The sequence below is a fragment of the Misgurnus anguillicaudatus genome, chromosome 23 (assembly GCF_027580225.2).
Source record: "Misgurnus anguillicaudatus chromosome 23, ASM2758022v2, whole genome shotgun sequence".
Classification (NCBI taxonomy): domain Eukaryota; kingdom Metazoa; phylum Chordata; class Actinopteri; order Cypriniformes; family Cobitidae; genus Misgurnus; species Misgurnus anguillicaudatus.
This window is the reverse complement of record NC_073359.2, coordinates 26,789,781-26,807,443: the sequence shown is the minus strand read 5'-3', so window position 1 is coordinate 26,807,443 and position 17,663 is coordinate 26,789,781. Positions and strand designations below refer to the sequence as shown.

General features: G+C 34.2%; 1 protein-coding gene and 1 long non-coding RNA gene across 2 annotated transcripts in view; both read left to right on the top strand.

Annotated features, from left to right (window-relative positions):
- Positions 1–17,663, top strand: part of LOC129452939 (uncharacterized) — a gene marked incomplete at its 3' end in the record, with an annotated part of 69,069 nt that overhangs the window by 35,570 nt on the left and 15,836 nt on the right. Inside the window, exons 15-18 of the mRNA XM_073862345.1 lie at positions 2,233–2,580; positions 3,148–3,453; positions 3,573–3,683; positions 5,277–5,556. Of these exons, the coding sequence (XP_073718446.1) occupies positions 2,233–2,580; positions 3,148–3,453; positions 3,573–3,683; positions 5,277–5,556 (1,045 nt within the window). The remainder of the gene's footprint in view (positions 1–2,232; positions 2,581–3,147; positions 3,454–3,572; positions 3,684–5,276; positions 5,557–17,663) is intronic.
- LOC141359276 (uncharacterized) lies at positions 5,563–14,849 on the top strand. Its single transcript, XR_012365687.1, has 2 exons — positions 5,563–5,714; positions 14,544–14,849. It is a non-coding gene; the product is annotated as an uncharacterized lncRNA (long non-coding RNA).

The window sequence follows — 17,663 nt, the reverse complement described above, 5'->3', positions numbered from 1 at the left end:
AGTTTTTTCTAACTGCTATATCTTAGTGTGTTTAAAACACATTGTTATAGCAAAGAAAAGGTTACTGTGTGATTGAATAAAACAAAATGCCAAACATAATCTTTTAATGAACAGATTTATTAATATAGTTTATCCTCCCTCATCAGAAGCATCATTTTCTATTAATAATAAATTACTACAGTTCAAGGTCCAGAACTCTCATAGCAGTTTGACATTCTAAAGGATTTTGACAGTGTGCACAAAAACATTACCCGCTGAACAATGTAGATACAAAGACATCAAGAATCGGAGTATGAATCTCAACAATGGTGACAAAGAATATGGTAAAAAAGTTCATTATTTATTCATGGCGCAGTGCATTATGGGAGTTCTGGATGAGATTTGTAATGTGTTAATACCCAGCATGCATTGCAGCATGAAGCTTTTCACTTTATTGTCACCATCATTGTGATTCATACTCTGATTCTTGATGTTTAAGTGTCTACATTATATTGCAGTTAATCTGTAAGTGTCAGTGCTTAAAAATTTTTCAGCATGAAAAACTGCTATGAGATGGCTGGACCTCATACTACAATATCATATTATTGACAGAAATAAACACTTATAGTAAGAAGTCACTAAATAAATTATTTTTTAAGAGTGTTATTTGAAAGTATATCCTAACAACCATTATAATCATGGAAATGCACTAGTGCCTCCTCTTTGGCCACAAAACACATGTTTTAACACATGCAATTACAACAGCCAATAAAGAGGTGAAAAGCTAAGTCTAAGACTCAAGAGTCCAACAAAAACAACCACTGATCACAATAATGGTGACTTTAAACGAAACAGACAACATCTAATCCTAAGTTAAGAAAATAACTCTACAAGTAAGATCTAAAATGCAATTTCAGTTTTCAAACAGAGTTGGTGATAGAGAGGATAAAGTCACAGATTGTAGCTTTTAACTCTCTCCGGTGTTACTTTTTTAACACTCTGGAGAGTGGACCTATATAAACACTGAGCAGTGTTAATTTAACTCCCGGGATTTTGCAGTGTATTAGGTACGCGAAATTAAACAGTTGTCGCCTGGCATTGGGGTTAGGGAAAGGTTTGGGTAGGGATGTCATTTTGTAATTCTAACCCTAAACCGACGCGAAAATGGTAGAAAATGGTAAGAAAATAGGAAAGAGAATGCAACAGACTTAATAGTATTGCAGTCCCCAGTTCGTCAAAAAATGACGCGAAAGGTATACCCTCCGCGTCAACATATTGACGCATGGTCAAGTGTCGTCAAATATTGACGCCATGGGGTGAGACTGGGTTGGCTATATTGCTATGTTCAGAAGTGTAAACTTTCAGGATATTCTATATTGATCTGGTTTTATTTATTACATTTGGCTTCATTTGGTACATGAGCGCTCAGTGATAATTTTTTACTTCTTACAGAGTAGCAAGGCTTTGGAGATTTACACACGTGACATGAAAATGGGAATTCGTGAAACACTGAGCAGTTGCTGATCCATGTCAAGATTCATTTCCAGTGAGCAGGTTGTGCTGGAAAATTTGTGAGACTTTATGCCTTCAATTTGTAGAATGTTTTAGGTGTTTAATGTTAAACTGTTATGAGGCATTGTTTAAATGTTTAAGTGTTTAAAGTAGTTTCATAAAATCTTACTTCGTGTGAGAATGTTAAATTCAAGTGAAATTGTGATTAACATTGGATGAGGAACTTTCCCCACTTTTATATTGTTGTTTTTGGAGATATTTGTAAAATATATTTTCTAAACTTTTTATTAAAAATGATTATTTTCTAATGTCTACTGTGCAATTGTATGCAGACCATTTCTGTATGTTTACAATTTTAAGGTATTACAAATAAATAAAAAATGAATAAAATGTTACAAAATAGTTTGTGTGTTTCTTTTTCTATTAGGACAACGGGAAATAAACAATTCAGCATGATTCCTTACCAATATAATTTTACCAATATACATTTTCAGATTGGGTAAATTAAAAAAAGAATGCTACCACAATTTTAAAAAGTTAATTGGGCAAAAAACATGGTTTCTTATTTTCAATTGGCTCAACCTGTTATTTTCCATTGAGCTAATGTTTAAAGATCGTAATTGATAAAATTCCATTCACAGAAAATCTATTGGCCCAAGTTAAAAATGTCAATGTTACCAGTCACTAGAAAATTTTGAGTTAGGGAGGCACATTTTTTTTTACAGTGTTTCAATCACTTTTTATGTTTTTGTGTTTCAGGTGTGTCTGGTGTTGATGGAGATGAAGTGAAGTCAGTGTCAGTGATGGAGGGAGATTCTGTTACTCTACACACTGATATTACTCAAATACAGACAGATGATGAGATAGTGTGGAGGTTTGGACCTCAAGACACTCTTATAGCTGAAATCTCTAAGAAAATCATTGATATGTTTGACAGTAAGGAGATATTTGGAGACAGCTTGAAGCTGGAAAGTCAGACTGGATCTCTCACCATCACAAACATCAAAATCACACACACTGGACTTTATAAACTACATATCTTCAGTAACAGAGGAAATTCATACAAGAGATTTAAAGTTACTGTCTATGGTGAGTTTAATATCATTCAGAAACAGTCATTCTGCAGGTATAAGATTGTTTATTTTAGCATAATTGTTTTTATAAGAGATGTAATGTCCATATTTGTGAGTACAAATCTCTGTTCACATCATCCTCTGTTTTATGAGCACAGACATTAAATGTGTTTATATTATCACACATACTGCACAGCTGTCCTTCATTTGCAAAAGGCCCAGTAGAGAAAGAAGCCGCGAAAAAAAAAAAACGATACAGTTCGTAATTTACTAAAGTAACGATAGGAAAACATCACACTGTGCACAAATTCATTAGAGAAGGTAGAGATTTATAAAAAAAATGTATGCAAGTTAAAGTAAATGTAACAGAGTAAATAACAAGTTACTACCAGTTATTTTAATATTTGTAAGAGTATACATATTCAACACTTCTTTATAAATTGAAAGATTTACAGTATGAGAGGTCTAGATTTTTCCATAGCAAAAGCATTTCATGAAGAATGACACTAAACACCTGTAAGCATATAGAAAAATATATGTATATATTATTTGCAATATTAATAAAATATATTTATACTTCCAGCTCCTCTCCCGATTCCTGTCATCAGAAACTCATCACAATGTTCATCTTCAGAATCATCATCAAGCTCAAAATGTGTCTTATTGTGTTCAGTGATGAATGTGAGAGATGTGAGTCTGTCCTGGTATAAAGGAAACAGTTTATTGTCCAACATCAGTGTGTCTGATCTCAACATCAGTCTCTCGCTACCTCTGGAGGTTGAATATCAGGATACAAACACATACAGATGTGTGGTGAGCAATCCCATCACAAACCAAACCCAACTTCTCAACATCACTCATCTCTGTCAGACGAGTTCAGAGGAATCAGGTGTGTTTAATTTACTGCAATATTTCTAACATCATGCGTGTCTTTCACAGTGTCTGTGTGACGTCAGGTTTTTTAGGACACATTTACACTAATAATTATTTTCTATATGTGTAATACAGGTTTCACGGCTTTAATAGTGTTGATATTAATATCTGGTGTGCTGCTGGTGTTTGTGTCTTCACGTGTGATTCACTGTTACTGCAGAAAGTATCAACAAACTAAACAAGAAGGCAAGTAAAAACTACACATGATAATGTTGAACAACAATGTTTATACTGCTGTTTGCCAAAATATTATTACCAAAAAAGTGCACATTTCAGAGAATTTAGAGTTGCTGTATTAAATATAATAAAAATATGATCAGTTCAAAGTTGAACTGATATAATGCATACAGACTGTAAATGTCCTCACATTGATGTGTTTGTGTTTGTAGATGAGAAAGATTTGTCAGAATACACAGAGATCATCTATAGACTTCAGTGAAACATCACATCTGTACACTTCACATTGTGAATTATGATTTCATATGAAATATCACAGCAGATGTCTAAAAAGTTTAACAGAAATCATATCACCATATATCAAATTCAGCAGAGATGAATCAAAACAGCAGATGTGATTATAAATGAAGGCAGTCAGTTGATCAATCTACTTAAAACAGAAATAATAATAAAAGTTTTATAAAATGTATAATTCATATTTTATTTTAATATTAAATTAAAAATAAGTAAACAGTCCTTTTGTAAACAGTATAAATCTAATTTGAATAATGTTTATGTTATAATGATTTATTCTAGCAGCTTCCAATGGGATGTTTTTATTAAAATGTTGTTGAAATAAAGTGAATGTGGAAAAACTGTTTGTTAATAAAGACGACACACACAGTTGTTGTGTTGTTTTTGAGGTCACAGTGAATTGAGTCTCGTAGCTGAATGTTTGTGGTTTATTCAGCTGGTTAGTTAAACAGTTAAACCAGAGTGTTTGTGTAGATGTGGGTTTGTGTATCTGTAGATGTGCAGTTTCCACTCATGTACACAACTGATCTTTATCATGAGAACACAAATGTGTGAAAGATCAAAGTGAACTGAACAGAAATAAGAGTTTAATCTGTTATTCACTTCATTCAGAAGTAAAAGTTTAATGAAACACAATAAATGTTTATCAGGATGATTTTCTCTCTTCTGTTCATGTTCCTGCTGAATGGTGAGTAAAGAAATATTTTTTCATAAATGTATAAATGATGTATATTTAAACAGACTTTATATTTCTATCATTATTTAATCCAGGTGATTTCAATGGTGAAAATCTGAAATGAGGTTGAATTTAAAATCTCTAAGATAAGATAAGATTTTGATTGTTAGATATAAAATGTTTATTTGCTTTAAATCGCTTATCATCTGTCATTTTATATCACATGTGATGTGAATTTTCAGTAAAATAATGTTATAATAAGGTTATAAGCATATAATAAGTTAATGCATTAAATAACATGAACAATAAATAATACTTCTACAACATTCATTAATCTAAAATCTTGATTTCATACATTTATAAAATATCTTGTAACTGTTAACATTAGTTAATGCATTAGCTAACATGAATTCATGTTTATTTCATAATTTACAAATACATTTACAAAATATCCAATGTTGTAACTGCTAACATTATTTAATGCATGGTGAACTAACATGAACTATTCTTGGCATTAACTAACATTAACAAATATATAATACAAATGTGTTTACTAAGTGTTACAAATAATGTAATGTGAATCTAAATTAATTCATTATTTCAATAAATTTTTTATGTTTTTTATGTTTCAGGTGTGTTTGGCGTTGATGGTGATGAAGTGAAGTCAGTGTCAGTGATGGAGGGAGATTTTGTTACTTTACACACTGATATTACTGAAGTACAGAAAGATCATCTGATACTGTGGATGTTTGGACCTCAAAAGACTCGAATTGCCCAAATCTATAAGAAAAGTATTGATATGTACAATAATGAGACATTTGGAGACAGACTGAAGCTGGACAATCAGACTGGATCTCTCAACATCACAAACATCACAATCACACACACTGGACTTTATAAACTACAGATCATGTGACAGAGGAACTTCATACAAGAGATTTAATGTTACTGTCTATGGCGAGTTTAATATCACAAACACAGTTTCTTTAATCTGATGTGTGAATATGTGTTAACATCATCCTTTGTTTGTTTTTGAAACACAGATAGTGAATCTGTTGGTATCATCACAGGTAAAGTACTCTTGTCATTTACTAAATCATGAAATTCATTATTAGTTATTAATCTCATCTTTCAAAACAACACAGCAAAATCCCCGGTGTTAAATAAACACTGTTGGTGTATATATAATCCACTCCCAGATGGGTGTGTATAAAGACTGGTGTTAAAATTTAACACTGAAGCAGTGTTGAAGTTAATGAGATAATGAAGTGATGATTAAGACATTAATGGTGAACACCTGCTGGTCATTCTGTGTCAAATTAACCAAATTTTAGAATTTTCCCTGTCTTTAATATTTTATTTTGATGACTCTTTTTCTGGAGAAAGTAATACTAAAATAATGCAGAAAGACAAAATATTTAAATGTAATAGATGAAATCCCCACAGTTGAATAAACACTATCATCATCTCTGTTTGAAAACTAAAATTACAACTTGCTTGCAGAGTTACATGGATAACTTTGATACAACTGCTGTAAATCTGGTTAATAAAGTTAGTCACCATTGCTCTGATTAGTGTTTCCTTTAGTTGGGTACTTGGGTCTTGAAGTTTAGTGTTAGTTTTTTTCTGCTCATTGTGGCAGTGTGTTTATTAAAGGGGTCATATGATGAAAATGTTAGCATTGCCACTTTGTAGGTTTGAGCAAAAATGTGTCGTTTTGGGTGTGTTTTTTAAAATGCAAATGAGTGGATGAAGTGCAAACACTGATCACAATGATGGTGGTTTGTTGTAATTCAACTAAATTGTGCTGTCAAGTCCTTCTTTTCTCTCTCTTTCTCTCTGGACTAAACGGCAGTGCAGTGTTTGGAGAGTTCAGATTAAGGAGGCGGTATTATTCTAATAAGATATCCTTATGACATCATAATGAAAGCCAAATTTCAATGACCCTTTTTTGCTCACACCTACAAAGTGGCAATGCTAACATTTTCATCATATGACCCCTTTAAGCACTTCTGTTAGAGCAGAGAAAGATGAGAGAAATGAAGTCTTAAACTGTTACTATGTTAATTATGATGAGAACATTGTGTTGTGATTCAATGTTCTCATACAAAAAATAATCACATTATATAAGTGTATAATTTTATATTTGGTCCACCCCATAAAATCCATATAGCCTTAAGAGTTAATATTTTTCACCAAAATCTAATCTGTGCTTTCAGTCAGACACACTGAGACATCAACAATCAGCCTATAAAACACAATCATGGTGACAATCAACAACAAAGCTTCATGCCGCAATGCATGCTGGGTACCAGGATTCTATAAAACTCCCATCATGCATTGTGACATAACAAACTTGTGCAAATTTCTTACCATTTACTGTCACCCTTGTTGAGATTTGTATCAGAAGTTATGATGTCTCTCTTTAGCAAAAAAAAAAAAAAAACTAAAAAACTAAAGCATTACAGCAGTCTTATTCAGAACTGTGTCGTCATTCATAGAGCATATTTGTATTATTGTCTTTATCATTTATTTAAGATCAAATGTTTTAATGATTGGTAGAGTATAATATAAATAATCAACATCAGATGCTATGATAAGTTTTCCCTCTACATTAAGCAATGAACAAGCAGTCTTAAAAAAACAGTGTTACAATTGCTAAAAGAGGAAAATTAGTTTAGTGAAGGTCAAAGGACGAATGTCTAACTAAAGGAAACGTTAATCACAATAATGGTGACTTCAAATGAACCCATAACAAACACAAACTTAAGATTTAATGTGATACATTCTGTGATTACATCACATCAGAAAGAAGATTTGTCTACTAAATCATGTGTGTGGATGCTTGAATTTTGTTCTGACAGCTGTTTAGAAGTTAAAGGGGTCATATGATGAAAATGTTAGCATTGCCACTTTGTAGGTGTGAGCAAAAACAGGTCATTGAAATTTGGCTTTCATTATGATGTCATAAGGATATCTTATTAGAATAATACCGCCTCCTTAATCTGAACTCTGAAAGAGAGAGAAAAGAAGGACTTGACAGCACAATTGAGTTTGAATTACAACAAACCACCATCATTGTGATCAGTGTTTGCACTTTATCCGCTCATTTGCATTTAAAAAAACACACACAAAACGACACATTTTTGGACTTGACAGCACAATAGAGTTTCAATTACAATAAACCACCATCAGTATGATCAGTGTTTGCACTTCATCCGCTCATTTGCATTTTAAAAAACACACCCAAAACGACACATTTTTGCTCAAACCTACAAAGTGGCAATGCTAACATTTTCATCATATGACCCCTTTAAACTTATCATCCCGGTTTAGAAAATAACGCTGCAAGCAAGGCCGTAGCCAGGATTTTTCAAATACCGAGGAAATTTTTTTTTATTATGTAATACCCTATAGCCTTTGTACAGAGCAGCTGGGTAAAAACACTTATTTTATTTTTTTTTTCCTGTTTGTTTATCATCTGTACAAACCTCTGGTATTTATTTCTTATTCAGAGATAAAAAGTTAATTTATTTCAATATGTTTCATATTATTAAGTGTAATGGTTATTACGTCACCCTACATAATGTTGGGTTGAAATGTACTTGTAAAACACGAGGCGTGTGTAACCAAGTTTGCTATTTGATATGTGATTGGATGTAAATGGCTAAAACCCGCCTCCTATGTGGGTTCCTGTAATGTTATTGGTTGATAACGAGTGAGTGACGAGAGAGAGAGGAGAGACGAGTTTTAAAACAGATGAGGTTTTTCGCGTGTGAGTGAATAACTTGCTATATGTGAGAAAAGAGTTGTTTTTGTGTTAACACCAAGTAGTTCTTGTGCGTAACACCGCAAAATAATCTTTGACTCAACATCTGAGTTTAAAGGGGACATATTATGAGATCTTTTTTAAGATGTAAACTAAGTCTAAAATAGGTCTGAGCAAAAGTGTGCCGTTTTGGGTGTGTCATTTAAAATGCAAATGAGCGGATGAAGTGCAACCACTGATCACAATGATGGTGGTTTGTTGCAATTGAAACTCAATTGTGCTGTGAAATATTTTATCTCTCTCTTTCTCTCCATACTAAATGGTTGTGCTGTGGTTGGATAGTGCAGATAAAGGGGGCGGTATTACCTTATTCTGACATCACAATAAGGGCCAAATTACAATGACCTATTTTTTCACATGCTTGCAGAAAATGGTTTACCAAAACTAAGTTATTGGGTTGATCTTTTTAACATTTTCTAGGTTGATAGAAGCACTGGGGACACAATTATAGCACTTAAACATGGAAAAAGTCTGATTTTCATAATATGTCCCCTTTAAGTTTTTATTTATTTGCGTTTGTTTCAAAAGTTCCGGACTTTGATATATCTACGAGCCAGCTCACGCTGTTCGTTTGGACACGAGAGACACGTTGAGTGTTATTTCTGTCTATCTGTTGTTTTTCTACTGATTTGCCATCCCGTTTGAGCGTAAGAGACGATTAAGATCGCCTATTGAGCCCAAAAGGACGGACTTGTTTACATTCATATTGTGAAGAGATATCCGGACATCCAGCTATTGCCCATAGCAACGGACGCTGTCGGGCGTTCCTTCGGTTACGAGTGACGGTGAGAGTTATCGCGAGTGGACGCGGTTGCCCGGTACAGGATCTATCGCTGCTGGTTAAGGAGCACAGGTACCTGGTTTGTTTTGTTTATTTGCTCACACGAGCGAAGCGGCCATTTTAAAGTTTCAAAGGCCTCTACGATCTCAAGCAACTAAAGTTACACAGGCCTGCATCGGGGTTGGGGTGTGTGAGTACTGTTGTTTGTGAGAGTGGGCCCATTCTGTATATTGTTGGTGGTTATTAATTGACCCGTTACTATTGTTATCATTTGTTAACTTTGATACTGTGAGAAATCTGTGAAAAATACATCTTGTGTTGTTATGAGGAGTAATTATAAGCTAAAGGTTCTCGTGAGTTAAGCATACCATTTTACACTTTTACCCTTTGAGATTTTGCATACCGGTGTGTATTGTAAAGTGTTATTTGGGGTTCTGCAGTCTTTTCTCTTTGCTATAGTGTGTAATTTTGTGTGATATACTGTGTAGTGTAAACAGTTGAACAGTGAATTAATAATTCACAAACTGTGATAATAAGACTATATTTCAGTACAAGCATGTAACTGGTGTTTTTCTGATCACACTTAAAGGGGGTGTGAGCTACCCATTTTGATATATTCTTTCCTTGTAAAATTCTATTCTTTAAATACAAATACATATTTTATTGCATTCCTATTCATATTTTTTTATATTTAGTTAAAATAAATTCTCTTAAAGTGTTTTTTCAAACTGTTTGGGTTATTTGAGTCCTAAAAGCAGATTTAAGGGTATCAGAGTAGGATGTTTATTTTTTTAGTCGAGAGACAAGCAAACTGAACCCGTCGCCCACTCTAAAGCAATTTGAGTCATACACCTCAAATAGGGTAGGGGGCGCTACAATTATTTACATTTTTTCCATGTTACAGAATAATAGGAAACGTGTCCAAACTATGACATAGCACAAATGTAACTGTGTCTGTGAGAATTTTGTTGGTGACTAAAAGCATCCAAAATAAATCAATGGTTACATTTCATCATCTGAAGTGCAAGTCACCCTTTGCCTAGAAACTGCAAAACTGTGTCATTTTTAGAGTATAGAAGGAGTTTATATATAATATGGGCTCTTATTGGCTGCTTTTTCTTCAATATTCAGTGTAACTCATCTATTTCAAAAAATATATTTTTTGGTTTCTAATAACAAAAATAAATCTGTTTGGCACAGCTATATTTTGTCTACAAAAGTAATTTCAAGCATTTAACCATAATGCTTCAGATTTAATGATTTTAAGACCATAGTTAACATTTTAGTGAAGTGACCTTAAACTTTTGAGCAGTAGTGTAGGTTTCAATCTCATTGGTAGCCGTATTGCATCCCATATTGTAGGCTATTTGCTGCATAACCTTTAACTTTCTCATCTTCCCTTCTTCTCTGCTCATCTTTTGCTGGCTTTCCAAATGATAGTTAAGCTTGTTACAGCCTTTTCATTTTCATTTGCTTTATTAGATTAGAATTACAGACGTGGAGAGACTCTTTCTTACGTTGCATGTTACACAAACATTCTTGCCTTTCTTGCATACTATTCTTGTATAGAAGCAGTGCTTATTATACTTTGTGTTTGCGACCGCTACCTTTGAGCTTGTTTTACTTCCATCTCTCTGTCGTTGCGGGTGTGAGGGACTCGGGCGGACTTTGATTATTGATTATGTGGTTGTCCCACCCCCTCTAACATACACAGGCCAATCAGTTATGTGTTTCCAACCCCTCAACACACGCAAGAGAAAAACACTGTCTGTCTAATGATGAGAGTTTACTCGCTTCAGTGAGATTAATTATACTAATGCGCAGCTTTTTAATGTCAGTAACGCTGTAAGGAAACGACGTTTATATATAACGCCGTTATTTCCATCACTGCACGTGATGGTCCGTAGATGCAAGGATTGTCTCGTCGGCTATTTTCACATCAAAATGAAACAAAACTTCAAGAAAAAACTACAGAGGACATGACCTCGGTGTCCTCAATGGTAGCTACGGCCATGGCTGCAAGTTATAATTTTTGTTTTTTTACAGATATGATGATAGAGAGGCAAACGTGAAAGATTGCAGCTTTTGGAGTCATACACCCAACAATGTTCATTTAATACTGGGGATTTCACTGTATTCATCTATTGCATTTTGTCTTTCTTCATAATTTTAGTATAACTTTCTCCAAAAAAAATCCAGGAAAATTTTGTTAATTTGACACAGAATGACCAGCAGGTGTTCACCATTAATGTTTTAATCATCACTTCATTATCTCATTAACTTTAACACTGCTTCAGTGTTACATTTTAACACCAGTCTTTATACACACCCATCTGGGAGTGGATTATATATACACCAACATTGTTTATTTAACACCGGGGATTTTGCTGTGAAAACTGATGTTCAGATACATACACTTTAAAAAATAAATTGTTGGCTCAATGAATTATTTTTTAGTAACTAGTTCCACAGAAATTTTACGTTCACTCAATTTCTGACTCCAAAGTGTTACCTGGATTGATGTTTTTTAGTTGGCCCAAACTTGACTCAAATATAAAAAAGTATGTTTGCTCAACTAGCTTTATAGTTCATTCAACTAAAATGTTTTAATCAGTTGAATCTTTAAAAACTTACAGCAAAGACTCTGTCAATTAAAATTTAAGTATTTACTCAATGTTGTATGTGTTATTTCAATTAATATTTATTATTTGGGAATTTTTAAGAAACTTTTTTACATTATTTATCAAATAATTTATGCTGCTGTTGTTAACAAATAATTAACTTCAGTCACATAAAAACAAAAGCTTTTTATTCACTTATTCACTTATCATACAGACTGAACATACATAATTAAGTCTTCTCTAAATAAAGGGCATAAAACAGTCCAAAAGGCACTCCAAAGTCAGTCAGAACATCTGCAGAGCCATTTAGGAGACTTTCTTCAGCCCTCTGTCTGCCTCTCTCCACATCATCACCGCTCTGGTTTAATAAACAGAGGAATATAAACACACACACATACATAAATAACATGTTTAATATAATAAAGCTTGACAGTGAAATACTTTATACCCTAAAATTGCCAAATTTCCCTCAGACATCACACGTAATTGAATTAAACACTATTGGGCAGTTTTCTCGGACAGGGCTTATCACTGACTAAAATACTGACATCTCTTAACATATGAGTGCTATTGTTTTGTCTCAAAATGCACGCCAGTATTGTATTTTATAAGGTTTGTTTGTAAAAATGTCCCAATTATAATTAAGACGGAGTCCTAAACCCTGTCCGGTATTATCTTAACTAAAATAGCTCCACTTTAACTCGGACACATAACATAACACACACTTGAACTCGGACACATAACATAACACACCTTTATATAACTTATATGTTTACAAAAACGTCGAGTATTTGCGTCTTTGCCAATTAATATAGTCTAAAATTAACATTTATTTACAAACACTTACCTGACGTGACCTTGAGGAAACGGCTGATGACTTGTGTCGTTGTGGGAAACAGTGAGTGATTCCAGCTGTTACATGCGGAATGATCGCAGATGAAATTACCTGTGATTCAGATCCTTCCGAGTTAAGACATTTTAAAATAAAAACTCACGCACATACTGTACATACACACGCGCGCGCGAGCGGGTCGGCGCGCACACGCGCACGGGTACACACACGGGTATATTTAGAAGTTTTATTTATGCTTGTTATGATATTGGGACTATTTCTTCACCCGCTCCTCCAGCTCTGAAGTTAAAATTCGCATGCAGTCCGGTTATAACAAATGTAAAAGATATGAAACATCACTTAACAGCGATATCAATTAAAGGAACACGCCCACATTTTGGGAATTTAGCTTATTCACCGTATCCCCCAGAGTTAGATAAGTCCATACATACCTCTCTCATCTCCGTGCGTGCTGTAACTCTGTCTGACGCAGCCCCCGCTAGCTTAGCTTAGCACAAAGACTGGAAATGCATGGCTCCAGCTAGTATACTGCTCCCAATAAGTGACAAAATAACGCGATCATTTTCCTATTTATGTGTTGTGATTTGTATAGTCAAACCGTGTACAAATAACAAGGTGATATGAGACACAGCGATCTTTTAACAGTATACATACTGAGAACTATATTCTCTGAAGACGAAGCACTGCCGCATGGGCGGAGTGATCTGCTCGCAGCACACGAGAAGCCCCTGGTGAGGAGCAGAGAGTTCGGTCAGAGTTGTGCAAATCACTCCGCCCATGCGGCAGTGCTTCGTCTTCAGAGAATATAGTTCTCAGTATGTATACTGTTAAAAGATCGCTGTGTCTCATATCACCTTGTTATTTGTACACGGTTTGACTATACAAATCACAACACATAAATAGGAAAATGATCGCGTTATTTTGTCACTTATTGGGAGCAGTATACTAGCTGGAGCCATGCATTTCCAGTCTTTGTGCTAAGCTAAGCTAGCGGGGGCTGCGTCAGACAGAGTTACAGCACGCACGGAGATGAGAGAGGTATGTATGGACTTATCTAACTCTGGGGGATACGGTGAATAAGCTAAATTCCCAAAATGTGGGCGTGTTCCTTTAAGTGCACTCCTAAAATATGATTTAAAACATAACCCTTTCATTGTTAAGTATGAGAAATTAAAATGAATTAAATCGCATGTTTAAACGCCACAGAGATACCAGAGCCAGCAGTCGATTTCTGATGGGCTTGCCGAGGTGAGGCTGCGCTGGGCGGGGTGTGAGCCCTTAACTGTCTGTGATTTTCTGGAGCTCATATGGAGCTCATCTACGTCCGAAAGTGTCCGAGCACATTTCTAAATAGACGCTATCTTTATTAACCGACCGCATATTTAAACTTTAAGCACATACATTCACGCATGAACAACTCTTAAAATTACATTTTGTGACCAAATAACAGTAATATTATGAGCATTTTGTTGTCAGGAAACATAGCTGTCATAAGTCCACATATTTACCTGATTTGTCTTAATTAGTTCAGTCAACATAGCCATTCTGAATGTTGACTGGATTTGAAAATAACCATTCATTTAATATTTTAAAGACAGATTTATCTAGACTTAAAATCATATGTCTTCTCAACTAGCTCAAACAAAAAAATTGGTTTAACTTATATATTTTTGCCCGTCCAACATTTCATTAGTTGGATTTTTTACAGTGTACGTGAATTGGACTGAATTTGTATTTTTGTTACACTAGACTCAGTTTAATACCTTTTGTTTGTGAGAGTGTGCATATTAATGTATTAGTGCTTTTATTTTTCAGACCACACCCCCTGTTGGAGTTTAACTGAAACTGTGAGCCGATTGGTCATCGCTGCTATGGTGGCCGTGGCTGCTGTGACTGTAGTGGTTTATGAACTGAGATCATAGACATCAGAGGACACCAGAGGGCGATAGAGTCGAGAAACTGACTTCGAAATCTGCTTATGCACACAGTACATAAATGATTTCTATGGTTTTGTTGTGAAACTTGTGGCATGCGGAAATTCTTAAATAAAGCTCAAAAGGCAAAACCTTGAAACTTTGTATCAGTTTGTATCTGTCATTATTAATAAAGATCTGAAAGCTTTATGAGTGAGAATGAGGTCTGTATAAGGATCTGTATATGATGCTGAAGATCGTCTGATCTGAGGTCAGGTGTTCACCTGGTTGTTGTTTTTTATGTAATGCTGCTAAATAAACAGTGGCAGTATTGGTGATTTATTGCATTATTATTATTTTCTAATCTAATTTCACATTAAAAGAGGAATAAAACACATTAAGAAAACATGAACCACCATAAGATCATTTTAGTAAGTCCATCTGTTGTAAATAACAAGCATTAGCACATGCTAGTTGTTCATTTTTACCCATTATATCAGGATAATAATACAGTGGACTTAGTATTTAATATATAGGATGTCCTCTGTAGAATCAGCTATGTCTGGCTCTCTGTGAGTTCTTTCTCCATAAGACTTTTTCCTCCTAATAATTTTTTGTCTCCTGTAGTTTTTTCAACCTCTACACTGCAAAATCCCGGGAGTTAAATTAACACTGCTCAGTGTTTATATAGGTCCACTCCCCAGAGTGTTAAAAAAGTAACACCGGAGAGAGTTAAAAGCTACAATCTGTGACTTTATCCTCTCTATCACCATCTCTGTTTAAAACCTAAAAGTGCATTTTACATCTTACTTTTACATCCTACTTGGGTTATTTTCTTAACTTAGGTTTAGATGTTGGCTGTTTCATTTAAAGTCACCATTATTGTGATCAGTGGTTGTTTTAGTAGGACTTGACTCTTGACTATTAGCTTGTTAGTTTTTTCTAACTGCTATATCTTAGTGTGTTTAAAACACATTGTTATAGCAAAGAAAAGGTTATTGTGTGACTGAATATTGATGATTAAAAACAAAATGTCAAACATAATCATTTAATGAACAGATTTATTAATATAGTTTTCCTCCCTCATCAGAAGCTTCATTTTCTATTAATAATAAATCACTACAGTTTAAGCTGCAGAACTCTCATAGCAGTTTGGCATTCTAAAGGACTTTGATAGTGTGCACAAAAACATTAACCGCTGTACAATTTAGATACAAAGACATCAAGAATCGGAGTATGAATCTCAACAATGGTGACAAAGAATATGGTAAAAAAGTTCATTATTTTTTCATGCCGCAGTGCATTCTGGGAGTCCTGGATGAGATTTGTAATGTGTTAATACCCAGCATGCATTGCAGCATGAAGCTTTTCATTTTATTGTCACCATCATTGTGATTCATACTCTGATTCTTGATGTTTAAGTGTCTACGTTATATTGCAGTTAATCTGTAAGTGTCAGTGCTTAAAAATGGTTCAGAATGAAAAACTGCTATGAGATGGCTGGATCTCATACTACAGTATCATATTATTGACAGAAATAAACACTTCTAGTAAGAAGTCACTAAATTAATTATTTTTTAAGAGTGTTATTTGAAAGTATATCCTAATAACCATTATAATCATAGAAATGCACTAGTGAATCCTCTTTGGCCACAAAAAAACATGTTTTAAATACATGCAATTATAACAGCCAAAAAAGCTGAAAAGCTAAGTTTAAGACTCAAGAGTCCAATTGGAGCAACCACTGATCACAATGATGGTGACTTTGGATGGAACGGACAACATCTACTCCTAAGTTAGGAAATTAACTCTACAAGTAAGATCTAAAATGCAATTTCAGTTTTCAAACAGAGATGGTGATAGAGAGAATAAAGTCACAGATTGTAGCTTTTAACTCTCTCCGGTGTTACTTTTTTAACACTCTGGAGAGTGGACCTATATAAACACTGAGCAGTGTTAATTTAACTCCCGGGATTTTGCAGTGTACCTTCAACCTCTGCCTTAACGTAAAACTCTCTTCTATACGTTTAACCCTTTAAGCGTCACCCTATTGGGTTAAATCTACACTCTTGGAGCTTTCAAACAGATTAGATAAGAATTCATATGCAAACATTAAAGTAAATGTAGTCGTCCGGCTGGTGGGACAGTGACATTTAGCAGAAAAATAATTTTTTTTGAGGCACACTCTCTTCATAAATAAATCAATTACTCTCCCTAATTTATTTTATAAAACACTGTTGAAATGTCTATTCTGGTGGCTTAGACCTTTCCAACGATATATAGTTTGTAGTGATAGATTAAAATTTACATCAACAATATTAATGCAAACTTAGGTGTCCCGTATTCGGGACGGCGACGCTTAACAGTTTAAACTTAGCCTATGTTCTCTGCAACTTTTGTTGTCCATCGATTCTGTGTTGTCTCCTGCTTTTATTAATATTAAGCTGCTTTGAAACAATTAAAGAATTGTGATAGTGCTACATAAATAAAAAAAAATACTAGATGCCGAAAGATCAGTGTCATGGAAAATTTTATCTTTACTTATTTCTATGATTTAAGCATTTATTGCTGTTTATTGAGAGTTTTATGTTATAAGCTGCATAAGTTAACTAAGCTACATTTTTTTCTTTCGTGATCTTAAGTTTAGTTAGCTACGTGACATTGTGATGGAAAATGACTATCTTACGGTTAGACTTAATCTTAGGTACAGAGTGTAGACTGTGAATAAAACAGGATGTGAAAATGGCTTGCAGCTAAGTATAAAAGTTTAAGTGCAGAGCTGGAAGTTCACCTTTCTTGGTTGGTGGACTGATTCAATATCACAAATATTAATTTTGCATTTATGATAAACATTGTCAGCTCATATTGAAAGTTTTAGTCTAAAAGCAGATTCTGTTTGTCTGATATGAGTTGATCTCTCTGTGTTTAATAGAAATGATATCATCATGAGAGAGTCACGAGAGCTGCGACTTATCAACACGCGACACAACGAAACTCAAGATTAAACATCAGAAAGCTGCAG